Source organism: Anopheles arabiensis, chromosome 2 (assembly GCF_016920715.1).
Source record: "Anopheles arabiensis isolate DONGOLA chromosome 2, AaraD3, whole genome shotgun sequence".
Lineage (NCBI taxonomy): Eukaryota > Metazoa > Arthropoda > Insecta > Diptera > Culicidae > Anopheles > Anopheles arabiensis.
In genome coordinates, this window is record NC_053517.1 from 24,065,294 (window position 1) to 24,082,678 (window position 17,385).

Consider the following 17,385-nt stretch of genomic DNA (forward strand, 5'->3'; position numbering starts at 1 on the left):
ACTGTATTTTTGTGGCATAAATTTTAACTAAAATCTGTCCAAATTTTATATCTAGATCAGTTTACGTTCTGGTATATACATCTTGGTCCAAGCTGTCAAATCGATGTTGTTGTTGTGACAGCTGGGAGCTTGTTGTTTTTATTCGCCAAACGCGAACAGCGTCCAAATTCTCCAAACTACCCGCATTATAACGCCGCGGACGTAATTTTCCCTGCCCAAAATGCCACCGGAAACTGGGCCAACGTACGAGCTATCGAACGGCACCTGCCGTTTGTGTTTAGAGCACAAGGAGGAACTGATCCCTCTCGAATGCGCTCTGTCGGAAACGGAGCTTATCAACGTCATCGATTGCTTCCTCAAGATAGACGTGAGTACACGGCAAAATTCTTCCAGAGTTCCTGCAACATCAAAACCTTTATTTGGTTCCTGTTTTTTCTTTTTAGATCACCGACAATTGGCCGTTCCAGAACGTATGTGATGATTGTGTCATGCAGGTTCGATTGATTGAAAAATTACGCGCCCATTTCGATGAGAGGAATCGTATTTTCGATGTGCTGTGGACGTACGTAAGCCGGATGGGTGGGTTTTGTTGGTTGCGTTTAGTAAAACATTCATTTCTTTTATCTTCCACAGGCAATACAAGCGCATACACATGCAAGCCGATGGGGCGGGTGCTAGTAGTAAAAAGAAATTGTCCAAAACAGAGGAGAGCAACGTCAACTCTGGCTACGTCATCGAGGGAATGGTGATAGAGAAAACGGAAGTGGAGATACTGCCGCCGGACATGCTACTGAAAGCAGAGACTGGAACTGAACAGTGTGGCGCCGTCATCAAACAGGAAGAGAACGAAGAGGAGGACCATCTGGTGGAGGAACTGGTGTACGAGGAGCTAACGCTGGACGAAACGGAACTCGACGAGGGTGAGATCATAGAAGAGGACAAGGATACGCTGGAGGGTGAACATGAGGGCGAAATGGTAGAGGGAACACATCATGGAACCAGAGGAAGACGTGATTGCGGCAGAGGACGAATCGGACGACCAAATTGAGCACCAGCTGTACGAGATTGCAGACAGTGAGGATGGGGAGCAAAAACAGCAGCAGGAGCAACAGCAGGATGACTGTTATTACGACGAAACGGTCAGCCGATGCTACATCTGCATGGAAACGCTGGAATCGGAGAGCGTACTGCAAGAGCACCTGGGGACGGTGCATCTTAAATTGCTCCCATTTCACTGCGACAAATGTTTGCAGTACTATCGCACGATCGACGAGGTAAATCAGCATCTGATCTCGCACGAGTATCCGTTCGTTTGCATGTACTGCCCGCGCAAGTACAGCTCCGAGCGGCAGCTGGAGAACCATAACAAAGACTGCAACACCTACCGGTGCCTGTACTGCCCGGCGGAGTTCGAGGTGCTGTCCCACCTGAACACACACAAGCGGCAACATGCGGCCCAGCTGCGGGGCAAGCTAAAGTGCAAGGCTTGCGGCCGTCAGTTCACACAGTCGTCCCATCTGAAGCGCCATCTACGGTCGGGAAGCTGTGTCGGCGCCAAGGAACGCGGACCAAAGCGCAAGTACATGCGTAGACAGGGGCAAGAAATTCCGACCTCCCCTAGAGGCGGCGACCAATGCAGCAAGGAGCCGCAGAACAAAAATCTACTCTACTGTCAGGTGTGCGATCGGAAGTTTGTCAGCAACTCCTACCTGGCGCGGCACTTCGAGCGGGACCATTCCGAGCTACGGTTTCCCCTGTTTCCCTGTGACGTCTGTACGAAGAAGTTTACCTCGTTCGAAAAGTCCGTCCTGCACCGACGGTATCACCGCCGGCAGCCAGCCATCAAACCGAAGGAGCTAAAGAAACCGAAGGAAACGGTGTGCAAAATCTGCGACAAAGAGTTCCGCGTCGACCATCAGCTGCTGCGCCATCTGACGGAGGAGCATTCGCTCGCGCTCGAGCTGTTCCAGTGCGACCAGTGTCCGCGCAAGTTTTCGACCGAGTTCAAGCTGCGCAAGCACCATTACAACAGCCACCGGGAGAACAAGACGCTGTACGTTTGCTCGCACTGCGGGCAGAAGTTCGAGAAGAAGCTGACGCTGAAGGACCACGAAACGAAGCACCTGGGTATGCCGGCCTATCGGTGTGCGGTGTGCGACAAGACGTTCATCCACAAGCACAGCCTGGACCGGCACGCGCTCGTGCACAGTGACGAGAAGCAGTTCGCGTGCGAGTTTTGCGCGAAAACGTTCAAGCGCAACACCACGCTAGTGATCCACCGGCGGATACACACCGGGGAGAAGCCGTACCAGTGCGAACCGTGCGGTATGCGGTTCATCGATTCCAGCACGCTGATCAAACACCGGCAGCGGGCGCACATGAAAGCGGAGTGCATGCCGTTGAAACAGGAACAAGGGCAGTAGAAGCTTTACCTGCACGTATAATTTTATTGTGTTTGTAAAGCGCCATTCTTCAGACACCGATTATTACAAGACTTGAGGATAAGCTTAGGACAAGTGTATAGAAAATGATAAGCGTTTAAATAAGAGTGAAGAGTTTTACAACGAGCGAGCTGTGTGTCTTGGTTCGAGCTGGTTGTAGATGACATTCGTGATTGCTTTCACATTCCTTTAAATAGCCACGCTTTTACTGGTCACATTATTGTGAACCATTTTAATATAAAGCTCGCGCCAAGTGATACCAGCATTCCCTCAAATGCTTTAATATCATTGCATCGTGAAATTATTTATATTTTAGCTACAGATTAAGTCCATAGATATTTCCTGTCCTGAATAGGTTGGAACCTAAAACAATGCTGCAACTGCAGCTGCATCTGGGATCACATTAGTCAATAAAATTCCATCAACTAACTGCTCAGATCCAAAGAATATTGATAACACGCGAGATATAGTGAACACGAAGGATATTAGTATTGCATCAGCCGGTCTTGGAGAGCTTGGCGACGAACCGGATATCCTGACACGGACAAAGGCCAGATGGACACAAAGGCCAGAAGGACACGAAGGCCAGCGTTTGTCGTGAGTCATACCCCACCAGGAGGGTCTCTGAGGACCAAAGCAATTTGCGCTAGTACGATCAAATGAAAAAGGAACCTGTTGGGAAACCTCACCATGTTAACACGCCACTCGCAGTCATGATTATTCCTTTGCCCATTTCAGTCTCCTGCCTTTTTCTAGCGAGCAAAGTTCTAATGTTCAACGCGATCAGCCACGCACCACCTGGCGGCACGGCGGTAAAAGGTGAACATTTTTCTCACCCTAATCGACCCATTTCACTCCCATCGCCTCCATTTAACGATAATACAAAGGAAACAACACAAAAAACCCCCTGTTTTCGGTTAGTCGAGAAACGACTCGAAGCATAATTTATACCTCAAAGAAAATATACACCACCACCGCTCCCCCTCTTTGCTAGCCACGCTACCATTGCGAAAGCCCCCAGCGGAGGGATTTGGCGTCGACTTCGGCATCGGAATCGAAGCAAGCGCCAGCAAGGAAAAGCACACCGGCATGTTTGCAAACGGTGTAAGCGGGATGTTGCCGTGACTACCGAAACCCCCCATACGGCAAGCATATATATTTATGCGCCCACAGGTAGAGTGGTGGGTGCGCACGTGTGGCTGTGTGTTTGTGTGTGTGTGTGTGTAATCCGCCATTCGGGCATGATATTGCCCAGCACGACATAATAAATATTGTTGCTGAATATATTGAACAGCATTTGATCATGTATGTACATTTTGATGAGGTGTAGAAACGGGCCCATTGTGTGTGTGTGCTGTCGGAAGACATCGTTTTGGCTTCGTTAGAACATGTTTTTTTGTACTAAAACATAAAACAATGAGTTTTTTCCAAAACAAAGCACTCAGACGTTGGTAGTTTGTTGCAAGACACGATTTTAATGTTGGTGGTTAAGCTTTATAGCACAATTTATTTACATCCAATTCATGCACATGACTTCCCTACATGCCTTAAAACGCAAGAAGAAAAAAACATTCCAACGAGACAAGATTCATTTCACTAATTTCTTTCCAGTGTCGCAATTTTCAACCACATTCTGCACCATTTTCCTTCCACCAATATCCGCCCCGCAATGTTCCACTATTTCGATAATGGACACTAATTTGCAATCCCCCCCCAAAAGGGTCGTCTACGTTATAGATTTTAGACATTTTCCAACAGTAAAAACCGATCATAAATTAAGATCCCATTTCGAAGGCGCCTTTTCATATATATCCTGTACTGGCCATTGTGCTGCAAGAAAGAAAAAGAAAAAAAACCACAAACCACCGGTTCCGGATTGTTCTTCCGGCGATCGGGAATAATGTCCCCAAAAAGCTCTCACCCCATGTGTGGTTTCATTACACGTATGAGCCAAGGCGGAGCAAATAAATTCCAATTTGCGACGAATGCATTAACACCGACTGTAGCTGCCAAGTCGCTTTTTGCTGTAATATCTAAACCACTTTTTTAGCCATGATGTATGCTGAGTGTCTTGCAGGGAGAGAGAGAGAGAGGGAGAGGGGTAGAATCAAGACGGTAAAGTGTCCAACCCGAGTGCAGTGCCACGTGGTCAAGGGAATATCGGAATCAGAAGAAGCTACGCAAAACTCTTTCAAACATTTTCGATGTGTGTGTGTGTGTGTGTGTGTGTGTGTGTGAAAATGTGCTTGAAAGTGTGTTTATAATTTAATTAAGTTTATTCATCCTCTCTCTCCCGTTGAATGGTTGTTGTCTAATAGCTTGCCCTTTGCTTGCGCAAATGTCTGTTTGTTTTGCGCCGCCTCTTGCTTGCTTGCGCGCCATTTGATGGCGCAACGTTTTGCGCGTGTGGCGGTTTACGTGCGTGCTGGTGTGTGTGTATGTGTTTTTCGGCGTGCCTAATTTGTTTGCCAAAAACGGGGTAGCAAAGCACAGTGTGTGGTTAGAGAGGTTTGGGCGCACGGAGGCTAGCTAGATTCTTCTAATGTGTTGTTGATGCAGATTTACGACACCCGGCAGCGTAACGACCAAACACGCGACAATGCAACGACCCACGGGTGGGTGGTGGGCAGTTGTGAAGCAACCAACCCCGTTTTACTTATGCTCACCACTCACTTGGGTGCAAAACACTTGCTCTTGTTGTTCGAGGTGGTGGTCGAGGTTTCAGTTAATTTAGTTTCAAGTCGACTTCCTCCCGTTCCTCTTGCTGACTTGCTGGGCTAGAGCGTTTCCAGCGCATTGCAGCATCCTCCGCCACGTGACCGGCACGTGGCAAGTGGGAAGGAGTGAGTGTGAGAGGCGGGCCTTGTTTACAGGCGCCGGGCGGATTTTATGTGATCGGTGCATATCGCAGCACCGAGTGTAAGCGGTTGTTTACAAGTTTAGTTTACACCACTTTAATTATCCAATTAAAATGCTATACAAATCACAAATAAGGGGGAAGATGCTGGGGGGAGGGGGTGTGGAAGTGAAATATGTTTGCCGTTTTGGTTGGCACTTGGTTTGGTTGTTTGTGGGCTGTCTTGTTTGAAATGTAGTTTGTTTTTTATCTCCTTTATGTTAAATTAAATTTCCTTTAATTAAATACTGCTGAAAAGATACACTTAAGTACACTACTGTTCCTGTGAAATCATTTAAAAATCACACACCATCTAATTCCATTACTTTAGAAAGCTACAAACACTGCTAGAAACCGTTTAAATCAAAGTTATGCTGCACAATTGTGTGTTTGCATTGTTTCGTCAGTGCATTTGCATCAATCATTACGCCCCAATCGCCCCCATATGAATGCAAATCAATCGAAATGCGACAGACCGATGCAATTAGATTGTTGTGATGCAACCACCTACCCGCTCCATCCACCCACTAATAGCAGTTGCATTTTCTAAAACGGAACCTTTCTCCACTCAACCCAACCCCCCTCCAAATGACAAATTTTGTGAAGCAGAAAAATGTCGACTTCAAACTACACTCCATCCTCTCTCGCCCCCGTTGTCCCACGACAACAACGACGCATTAGATTGTAGTTTGTGTGAGCCCCCCTCCCCTTGAAGGCCCCTGTTAGAGGGTGGCAAAACTATTTTTGATAAATTTAAATGATCAAACCATTTGTTTTAGTGCGAAAACCGAACCGGTGTTTAGTGCAGTGTGGCACAACCAAATTAGCCACCGTCCAGCGCCCACCGGCGGTCGCTTGTCCTCCCCACCCCCTGGCTATAGTAGTCCAAACTGAAGTTAGAGCAGCTAAAAATGGTTCAAAAATGAAGAGAAAAAATACAGAGATAACAACCACTTTTCGGTTCGGTTGTGTATACCATGGCTGTGCCATGCCATGGCCCGTTGACCGGTAACAACTCCACAACGCCATGGTTGTGTCGTTTGTCGGCCAAAGGTGAGATTCGGTGCCTTTTTTTGTTGTTCCTCTTGTACGACTACTACTACTACCACCACCGGTGATGCTGGTTGTTTGTATAATGAGTTTTATATTTCTTCGATTGCAAACACACAACGGGTACGGGCCGTACCATTCGGAAACGAAACGGCTAAGCTACCTTTAATGCTGGTGATTAGAATAAATGATCCGATGCTCTTACTGTCTGCTGATGATTACTATTGCAAAAGGTGTTGTTGCCATGTGCGTTGGAAGAAAAAGGGAAGAGAAAAACACATAACTGTGGAAAAGGACGACTTTTTGAGGTTTTGCATGATATGCTAATACTGCCAATTGCTAGAGGTGTTTGTTGTGCTTCGATTTTTGTTTAAACATCTGTATGTTTTTGGTTCATTTTTAGACAATTTTGTTCTTCTTTTAGCTATTGTGGATGATTATACACAGCAAGAATTTTATATTTATTTATTATTTTTGTAGTACACCGTAGTGATGTGCAGTGGCAGATTTAACGGTAGGCGGACTAGGCTGTCGCCTGGGGCACCGCCGATTTAGGGGCCCCGTAGATTGCCGTATGGACAGAGTACAAGCGACAAGGGCCCCGGAAGGATGGACGTTGGGGCCCCGAGGCTGGCGAATCATCGTAGGGGCCCCCGACGGCATTTCAAGTTTACTGTTCAATCTCCCAACCTTTAATCCACCACTGATGATGTGCTCTCTGGAGCGCACCCACGACTCCGATCCGACTGCAACTACAGTTAGTCCGACTCCGGCAAAATGGAACAACTAGATCCACCCGGAGTCGTCCGGAGCCTTCTAGAGTCGTTCCGAGTCGTCCGGAGTCGGAGTCGTCCGAAGTCGGAGTCGTCCGGAGTCGTTCGGAGTCGTCCGGAGTCGTCGGAGTCATTCGGGGTCGGAGTCATTCGGAGTCGTTCGGAGTTGTTCTGAGTCGTTCGGAGTCGTTCGGAGTCGGAGTCGTCCGGAGTCATTCGGAGTCGACCGGAATCTGAGTTGGTCGAAGTCAACAGGAGCCTTTGAGCTTGTGATTAGACATTTTTTCGTTGTGTTTTTTTTTGTCTTTCACTTAGCGCATGTACTTCTCATACAGGCCATTTTTTCGAAGGCCGACCTCGGCCGACTCCAGACGACTCTGGATGACGCTGTCTGTAGCCGATTCCGGATGAATCCAGACGACTCCGGACGACTCCGAACGACTTCGGGCGACTTCCGGCGATTCTGGACGATTCCGAACGACTCCGGATGATGCAGGGCGGACCTACCTTTCGGAGTCGATTCCGAATTAATCGGAGTCGGATCGGAGTCGACTCCGGATTTTGACAACATTACCTATCACTAGTACACAGCAGTCTTCTATGGTCAATATATAACGCCATGTCCGTCGTGAGTTTGCTAATAGCGTTCAAACTGTACTCATACACAGTTCCCTAGGTTTTGCTTCATTTTCCAACAGTTTGTAGATTATTAACTAAATAGTTGTGTCTCAATCATATTGGATTTCTTTGGAAAACAGCAAATAAATCATGAAACCAGTTCAACAAGTATAATTTAGCTGTATTAGATGACAACTATCACCATTCTTCAAGTTCGATATTAAACACTCTTAAACGCCATGTAAAGTTATTAAAAATATTCGAAACAATCGATTAATGACACTGATGTGCCAGCCAGAGTACTACAGATATTGGAGTTAATTTAATATCAAAATAAATATATTTTGCTTCAGATTTACACATTTGAACATAAATAATGTTTCTGCATTTGAAATATAAAGTGCTTTCAATTACTACTAAATTTGTCATGTTGTAAACACAAATAGAAATCATGAAGTGCGTGTTTCGAAGAATTACTATGAAGTAAATAACCCAACCTCAAATGTTATCAAATAATGCACGGTCTCCGGCGTTTGTTACCTTTCGTAGAAAACCTACCGCAACCTCCACAAGTTATGTTAGAATTCGCATATAAGAGTGCGTGCTGTGGCACCAACACACCACTGAGTCGTGTGTCTTGCTCTCATCAGCTTACTAAGAACGTGCGTTGTGCTAATGGATCGTTTACTGTTGGTGCTTCTAAGCAGCGCTAGTTTACTGCTTACAGTGTACGGAATACAACACCACATTGTGACCAAAAGCTGGTCCGAAGCACAGTCTGACTGTCTCCAGTATCTACGCGTCGAATCACCCGGACGATACCTTTCCCATCGATACCGGGACAATCAAACGTCGAAGCAACTGATCTTCTGCATCATGCTCAACCTGCGCATCTACGATCCAACCCAGAACGTGTTGAGACTGGAAGCGTTGGGACAATTTTTCCACCCTGACAAAACTGACACACTGTACGTCAATCGAACGAATGCGTGTTTGCTGAGAGTGAAAGTTCCACCGCTTGTGGATAGTTCCGAGGATAGCCAGCCGTATAGTGGGGTGATGGGAACACTGTACGAGGTATTTCGATGTTTCTATCACTGCTACGGTAATATCAACGCTAATGCTCCGAAACTGCCCCCAACTGTACTGGAGCTGGAACAGATACAGCAAGAGTGTGCTCGTATCGTCGGTGTTTCGGAACGGTTGTTCGATGGTGGTTTACAGCTGAGCAGCCATCCACGGTACAGTAAGCTTTCGCGGTGTATCAGGTTAAGAAGTGGAGGGTCTGTAGACTATTTAACGCATCGCAACAACTCCAGCAGAAGGTTCAAGTTGAAAAAAAACGTGGAAAATGATACACTTTAATTAGGGTTAATCAAATCTAAGGCACAATAAAAAAGAGAGAAAGCGAAACATGTTATTCGATCGTGGGCAGGACTACTTCAGATTGTTTAATAACGAATAAGGCGAGTTGAGGTCCAAATCGGTCACAAGAGATCGAGAGCTGATTAGATAAACATACAAGATACATTAATAGAATTGGTGAAGATCAGGTTTAGCGACAGCGTTAAGATGTAGCGTTCAGATGTCAGATTTATATGTTATTACATGTTTGTATAATCAGACAATATTATTGCTTTGAATCGCTCTCTTTAGCATTTATTCACTATTGTTGAAAGTATATAAGAAGGCACAGATAACTGGTACAAAAGATGCGAAATATATCTGAAACATTTTCCATCGATTAAAAGCAATGAGAGCGATCCGAAATAGGGGGAAATAGGGATCCATTTAGCTAAGAGATGATGAAAGCCCATTTGTTCACTAGTGAGCAATTACCACAACGCCACCTCTTAACACGCGCTAAGATACTCTGAAGCTAGTACAGCCTGGACATTGCTTCTTCGGATTACATCCTGTTCCGTGTCGATAGAGCACGATCTTGCACTCTAGCACTTCTCCAATTGTGATCATGTAAAATATGTGACCATTCCATTGATAGCCAAGTTTTGCTGTCGATACAGGATTTGAAATTGCCTTAAAACGTGGGAGAAAGTAGTGAAAACGGTGGAACTTATTATAAGCCGCGAATAAGTTACAAATCTTCCACGAAAAAAAGTGTCAAAGTTTGATTAAACCCTGTATGGAGTTATTGGTACTTCTAATACAATAACGGCAATGAAATTATGACTCAGATATTTGATTCTTTTCCAACCATTTCTCAACCTAAATCTACGACTTCCAAACACCAAAGAAGAAGTAAATAAACTGTTATAATCGCAAGCAGGATATAAATGATGCGGACTGCAGAAAGAAATCACCTCATCCATCCGACGCTGCTACCAAATGAAAGGGAAGAAAGAAAGAAAAAACAAACAAACGGAAAAATGATAAATGTGTTTTAATTTCATAATTGGCACGATTCATATTTCGCTGACGGAAGTCACCAAATATCGTCACCGTACGTTCCGTTCCTCCATCTTCCTGTCCCCTGGAGAGCCCTGAAAATGCATGGGGTAAAAAAAACCACTTCCTCACCCAAAACTTTCAAACACTTATCGAACGAAAAAAAACCAAAGAAAACGCCAAATGGATGGCGGGGGCATTAGGACAGGGGCGCGTTGGGGAACGAACGCCACCGTACACGTACACGCTGCCACACTACGGCGAATGTAATGAAGAATTATCGTTGATCAAGCTTCCATTTCCGAAGGTTTGGCGAAGGAAGGGTGCGGGTAAACTGGTGGGACAAATAAGATTTGCCAAGGAAAAATGTACCGCCACCATTCTGACCCTCCATTCCGATCCCGCGATCGAAGAAATGGCGGCAAATGAAAATTGCACCAAAGCGAAATCAATTCCATCAATTGACAGTTTGGCAGCGGCCGTTTTGTTGCCCTCCTCTTGCCCTTGCAGCCACGCAGGAGGCCACTGCAAAGACGCGGTGGTGGAAAAGTCAATTCCAAATGAATCTTTGCCCAAGTGTTTCGAGGGGGGGGGAGGGGGAATGATCGCGGGCCAGAGTGGCATGTCATTTTTCTTGTGCAGCAGCAATTGTACGTCGTCGTCGCCGTGCCGGAAAAGAACCCGGAATGGAGTTCGAAATCGAAAATCGAATTTGAATAATGGACGAAAGTGGCCTTTTGATTGGTAAGGCGCAGCACCAGCACCAGCAGCTCAAAATGGTGGAGAATGGCACAACGATCAAGTCCAGGGGAGGGAAAACGCTTTGCGCCTTGCAAACGCCAAAGTCGCAAGTAGGTACGCCATTCGGTGTGGCCCATTGGTACGAAGCAAAACGATGGGTCATTATTGGATGATAAATTATGAATACAGGCAAATACATTAGCGTTTGAAAAACAGATTTTCCCGATATTATGTTTTACCCCACGCGGGGTGGTGGGGTGGCTCAGGGGCGGAACCGGAGGTATCGTCGTTTGTTTTCGACACACACACTGCTCAAGGCCTACTATTGGGCTGTTATTTTTGCTCACTGACATCTTAGCGGAGCGGGCTGGACTTCTTGTGCTACTTGGATGATAGAAAGCTCAAACAGTGCAAATGGAAAAGCCACGAGAAAATTATTTGTGCTTTGTGTGTAGTGTTTAGTGCTTGCAGCAGGGGGTGGCAAGGGATTCTTTTTTTGTCTCTTTGCAATTCATCCAGCCGGCGTCCACCGTGGTGCTGTCGGTCGACTGTTTTAATTTTCATTTCCTTGTCAAGAGGCATGAAAGAGGGAGAGACTGTTCCTGACAAATGGCGCTGGCAGGTTTGGAGTGTGTATTTTTTTCCTTTTCATTCTTCACTCTTCTTAGACACTTTTTTTCTTATCACAATCACTGGCGGTAGTGATTTTTTTTTTAATAACATTTTTTCCCCTTGTTGCTTGCCTCAGGATGTTCAGTTTCTTATGGTTTTTTTTCTTCTCTCTTTTCCAGCAACTCGCCATAGGCTGGTGACAGTTTTTTTTCTCCAGTTCCCCACGGTGGTGTGACACCAACTGATTGTGGGTGGCAGGTGGGAGTGGTAAAGTTTCGTTTTGCGCCCACTGTAATCTTTCCGCTGGTCAGCAAACCAGGGAGGAGGAGGGTCGAGGCTGTGTAATGAGGACGTTATTTGTTTCATTTCGTGCCTTCTTTGAGCAAGCAAAGCGACACGGCACCGAGCTGTCCGGGCCGGCCGCGGAATCAGAACGGACATTTTAATTAACGATTGTACTTTGATTAATTAAAAAAATATGCTAATCCGTATGTTAACGCCAAATTGGGCTACAAGATGCGAAGAAATCTCGGTAAGAACTACTTGTAACTTACTTGCTTGCTTGCTTGTTTGTGCTGAGATTTTACCCTGCAGAGAGACTTTTTGGAGGGTTTTATTGTTACTTTACTTACCCTCATGCCCCCCCCCCGGCTGACACCCTTGCCACCCAGTGCCGCGCGTGTGAATATTAATTCGTATTATAGATTTGGCATGTGTTGCATGAAAAATTGAGCACCGGCCGAATTGCAATCGCTGTGGCCTGTGCGCGCACACCCTCGGCTGGCGCATTACTCACTACTTTGGTGCACCAATTTCGTTCTGCCCAGCCAGCCAGCCAGGTCTCGATTGTTGCAAAATAATCGTGTGTAAAAGTGGTGTAAGTTTTGTGTGCGAAATTTAAATAAATTTTACGACCCACCGCGTGTTGCGTGTGCGCGCGCCCCCTCGTGGATTGCGTTGCGCGAAATAGTAGTGGAATCAGCGATTGAAACACGGCATCGAGCGAAAGTTAATCGAATGGGCGGTAAAAATTGATTGAGCAAGGTCACGCATTAGAAATTTATTTTCCTGTGCGCGTGGAAATAGGGAAGCGCCCCGAATTCGGGCCTGCCGTGTAGGGAAATCAATAACTTTGGGCTGGAAGATGTAAAATTGCAGTTTTTAAATTTCGACTTCCCTAGCAGGCGCGGGATAGGCAGGCAAGCAAATGGTGTGTGTGTGGTGATAAATAAATCAGATCATCGATGATGATAGCGCCCGATGGGCTGGACGGAGGGCTATTTCATGCAGATGGTGCAACGATTCATAATAATTCACTAGCTTATCTTGAGCCACAGATGGGTGGGTAGGTGCACATCGACGGGGACGGGCGTGTGGGAATGATTTTCAAATGGCACGCCGCTATTCGGTTACGGGTGTAAATGTATGGACGAGATGAAGTGATTTGATGGGTTTGCAGTTCTTGGAGGAAAAACTCGAATTCATACTGGGTAAAAAATGTTGGTTCATTGCTTTGAATGGAATAATCGCCAGTAATGGTTTAAGATACCATACAAAAATAAGGCTTGGTAGCTTTTTTAATAAAGTTAACAACATTCGGTTCTCTTTTATGAACGAAAATGTTCAGATTGACCATTACTTATATCATTATTTTACAAAACTAAAAATGAGACAACATGGCAGCATTACGTCTCGGTGGAAATACGAATTATTATGTGACTTATTAATTTTTTTTTGGTTTTTTGATTCACCTAATTTTAAAATGTTTATTTATACATTGTAAAATCACCAACAGCATGGTATTGGGATCTTAGCGCGGAATAAGTGGATACAGTCATCAACTCGGAAACCTTAACAACATGCTCGTCATGGGTTCAATCCCCGTATATGGATCGTCCCCCGTAGCAAGAGCTTGGCTTATCCGGCTACGTGGTACTTAATAAGTCTCAAAAATATGAATAGACCGGCTTGATCGCACATGTCGTTGTGGCAATAAGAAGTTACGGCTATCACAGACTGTTCTACACCATTCTGCGGGGAGCTCTTATCAATCTCATGGGGAATGCCCCCCGTATGACACACTATACCATCGGAATTTCCATCGGAACTGGATTTTTATCATTCTTATTGCCTACTGGCACGCGCTTACAGGTTTTATTTTGGTCTTTCAATAAATCTTCTATTCCAGACGTTTTTTCCCACCAGGGCATTCCCCAACAATATTAAAAAGTAGTCTTCCTTTGATTTTACACTCTTATCAGAGGTGTGGGGGTATCGTCTTATCGCACGTGACTTTTGTGGTGGGCAATTTTGAGCGAATCTTTATCGCAAACCTCAAGCGATAAGCAAAATTTTGGTATAAAAGCACACCTTCACCGATTTGTTCGTCGTATCAGTCTTTGAGTTAGCAATCCATTCGGAACAACCAATCCCTTAGCCGAGCAAAGATGAAGTGTGCAATTTCCCTCACAGTGGTAGGACTTCTGGCACTGCTACACGGTGTCTCACCACTGCCTACTATCTCGTCCTCCTCCTACGGAATCGATTGGTCCCAGGTGCGTCCGATCGAGGAATTCGATCACATCAAAGCACATCTTCCGATCAATCTCCGCACACCAACGACGACGCAAAACACACCCAACCGTCGCATCGTCAACGGACAGGAAGCTCGCCCCGGTCAGTTCCCCTATCAGGTGGCGCTGCTCGGGCAGTTCAACGCAGGTGTTGGGCTGTGCGGTGCATCGATCATTACCCAGCGCTACGTCCTAACGGCGGCACACTGTGTCTACACCGGAGTCGATGCTAGTGCACCCGTTGCCAACGGTACCGCCATTCTGGGTGCCCACAACCGGATGATCGAGGAACCGTCCCAGCAGCGCATCACGTTCAGCTCGAGCGGCGTTATTGGCCATCCCGGGTACGATCTGTTCGATGTGCGCAATGACATCGCGGTGGTGCGGCTGGACGAACTGATCGTGTACACCGATCGGATTCAACCGATCCGTCTACCGAGCCGTTCCGATACACGTACCTTTGCCGGGCTGATGGGTACCGTGTCCGGGTACGGTATATACTCGACCGCTAATCCGGCGCTTTCGGATGTGCTGAATTACGTGCTGAATCCTGTCATGACCAATGCGGACTGCCGGGCTGGATGGAGTGGATTTGAATGGCTGATCGAGGCCCAAAACATCTGCCAGTCGGGTGATGGTGGTCGGGCGGCCTGCAACAGCGACTCCGGTGGCCCACTGACGGTGCAGGACAGCGGGGAAAGCTTGCAGGTGGGAGTCGTTTCCTTCGGTTCGTCGGGCGGTTGTGACAATGGTGTACCGACGGTGTTTGCACGCGTTACCTACTATTTGGAGTGGATCGAGGCGAACTCGGACTTTACGCCGGATCTGTGAAGTGAAGGATCGATTAAGCAAATTTTTGTACATAAGCTTTAAAAATCTACAATAACTTATAGGATCTATCTAAGCAAAATAAAGCAAAAATATTCCGATATGGTGGCACTATTTATAAAGAGGTCTTTTATTTAATTTACACATTATTTTACCTTTTCAACTTTATGCAACACTAAAGCAGCTCTTTCAACAGATCTCTAAAGATCTTCCGCGAGTTTTATCTATTTTGAACAGAAGTTATATGTATCTTGGTGTGTTAGACACCCGCTTTCATCACCCATTCGCATTTACATACCACCGGGAAAGGTATTACAGAAGGTCACCAAAGAAAGTACGTCACGTTGTATGTTTTCATGACTCAAAAGGCATACAGATCACATTATCAGACACTGAAAAGGTGTCTCAAAATGTTCTGCTATCCTAGTGAACTGCCAATGTGAGTGTAGTTGTTGAATATCTATCATTAGGTAAATTCCTACATTACATCAGGCATTGCTGCATCACATCATATCATACTTCATATTTCGGTTCTTAAGATAAACGAATTTCTATATTCAGAACTTTTCTGTGATTTTTTTAACTACGTTGGCCATTCTAAGGACCTATGCTCTTGTGACTCTTAAGTCAACATATTCGTACAGCTTGCACTGCTCGTAATTGTAGGGGTTCTTCTTGTTTGTCCTTTGACACACATGTGATCCAAAAATATTCCCAAGAATGTTCCTCTCGAGCTCGGTTAAGATATTTTAGTCATTTTTTAACAAGACCAATGTTTCTCATCCGAGTATGTCAGCGATAGGCTTCATAGGCTTTAGTTTTATACGTTATATGTTAAAACTTGAATGTCCATCCTAGGTTAAATTCTAGCTATTACTCCCCAAAACGTATCAAAGCTTGTTCTACTGAACAAATCACGCTTAAATGGAATAGGTTTTGAAAATGGGTTGAGTCAGGCCAACACTGTCTAAGCTAAGCTCTAAGTAACCTAAAAAGAAAAAGGAAGGCAAGACTCACTTAATTACACACAACTACAAAGAGTGATGCTGTAATTGGTATAAACTCCGCTGCTTCAACGTATCTATTTAATACATTTGAACAACCCATTTATATGACAAAATCTCTAAACTCATTTGCTATTAAAATGTGTAAAACCTCAAACATCTTACAGATCAATAAAAACAATCAGCCCCTAAAAGGGTAGAATTGTGTCGAAACACACACAGTGCCGATCTAGCGTACCCTTCATATAACGACCATCTCCCGGGGTAAGGCGTCCAAAAACCTCCGATTCCCGTTTGCACTGTTCAAAAATCGCGCATCCATTTCCACCTTCTACTTCCACCTTCCCGCTCCACCCGTCGCACAGCGCGTTTTGGCTGCCGGGAAAAAATACGGTACAATCATGACAACAGCTTCATCGGTCATAAAATCGTCGTATACAATCACCTTTAACCGTTTCCAATATGGCAATTTTGCCTTTGCGAGGCTCCGGTTCGGCAATCGGCGTGACCGCAACCGGCCGGCCCGTGGGAAGGGTGTTCATATAAAGGTGTATTCTTTGATCGGCCTACAGTTTTTTACCGTTTACCACCCAAAAGAGGTGCTCTTATTGCGACAGGACCTTCTCTGTGTGTGCGCGTGTGTTATCCTTTTCCGATGCGCAAAAAAAACGGACCATTTGCTACAGTTCAGTAGCACTGGTATTCATTCTGGGGAAGGATTGTTTTTCACGGCCTAAGCTCCCCTTTCCCTGGCCGGTGGTTTCAGGTGTGCAGGGCATGCCTTAATATTCCGATGTGAGGCAATCATAATAACAATAACAGCCACCGCGTTCCACCCTATCATTGATTGCTTTTGCGCTGCAGTCGAACAGGAACGTCGAACTGGTCGGCCTTTCCTTTCGTTTCCATTTGCCGTTTATTTTGGTTGGGGGCCAGGCGTTTCGCAAGGACAAAATTGTATGCGTTCCACTATGCCATGCGATTGGTTGGCACTGGCAGGATCGCTGCAAACGATCGAAGATGAAGATCCGCACTCCGAAAAGGCGATTGTGGCAAACGCACAGCGGGAAAAACGCACCGGGTTGCGTGTGTAGGTGTTTGCTGCTGTCATTTTGGTGGCACTGTGGCACAAAAACCAGCTCGGTGGGAGCTGAATTCAAATGGCAGTTTTTATTGCCACCCGACAGGCCGGGAGGGAGTGTGTTTTTCATGCAACAGCCACATAAAAGTGGATGCGATTTTTTGATGTTTTTGGCGATGCGCATTTTTTTACGACGCTTGCAAAACGCGCCCTCGATTCGCCGCGGTACACACGGGTACCGGGCTCCCTATCAATGGTCATAGTTTCGCTGTCGTAAAACCGATTGTTCTCCCCGTGGCGAGGAGTGGACGAGAACGAGCAGCAGGGCGAACAGCCAGGAACGGCAAGAAGCGAAACATTTT

At 45.9% G+C, this 17,385-nt stretch overlaps 2 protein-coding genes and 1 pseudogene across 2 annotated transcripts; all 3 read left to right on the forward strand.

Moving 5' to 3' along the window:
* Nucleotides 1-114: 114 nt before the first annotated feature.
* LOC120900008 lies at nt 115-2,870 on the forward strand (annotated as a pseudogene).
* Nucleotides 2,871-8,453: 5,583 nt separating this feature from the next.
* Nucleotides 8,454-11,729, forward strand: LOC120897501 (general odorant-binding protein 69). The gene is made up of 2 exons (XM_040302451.1): nt 8,454-9,019; nt 11,717-11,729. The coding sequence occupies exons 1-2, from the start codon at nt 8,454-8,456 to the stop codon at nt 11,727-11,729; spliced, it is 579 nt and encodes a 192-aa protein (XP_040158385.1).
* Nucleotides 11,730-13,946: 2,217 nt separating this feature from the next.
* LOC120894627 (brachyurin-like) lies at nt 13,947-15,041 on the forward strand. The gene has a single exon (XM_040297338.1). It carries the CDS (start codon nt 13,985-13,987, stop codon nt 14,939-14,941), a length of 957 nt encoding a protein of 318 aa, XP_040153272.1. The 5' UTR covers nt 13,947-13,984; the 3' UTR covers nt 14,942-15,041.
* The last annotated feature ends 2,344 nt before the right edge of the window (nt 15,042-17,385 follow it).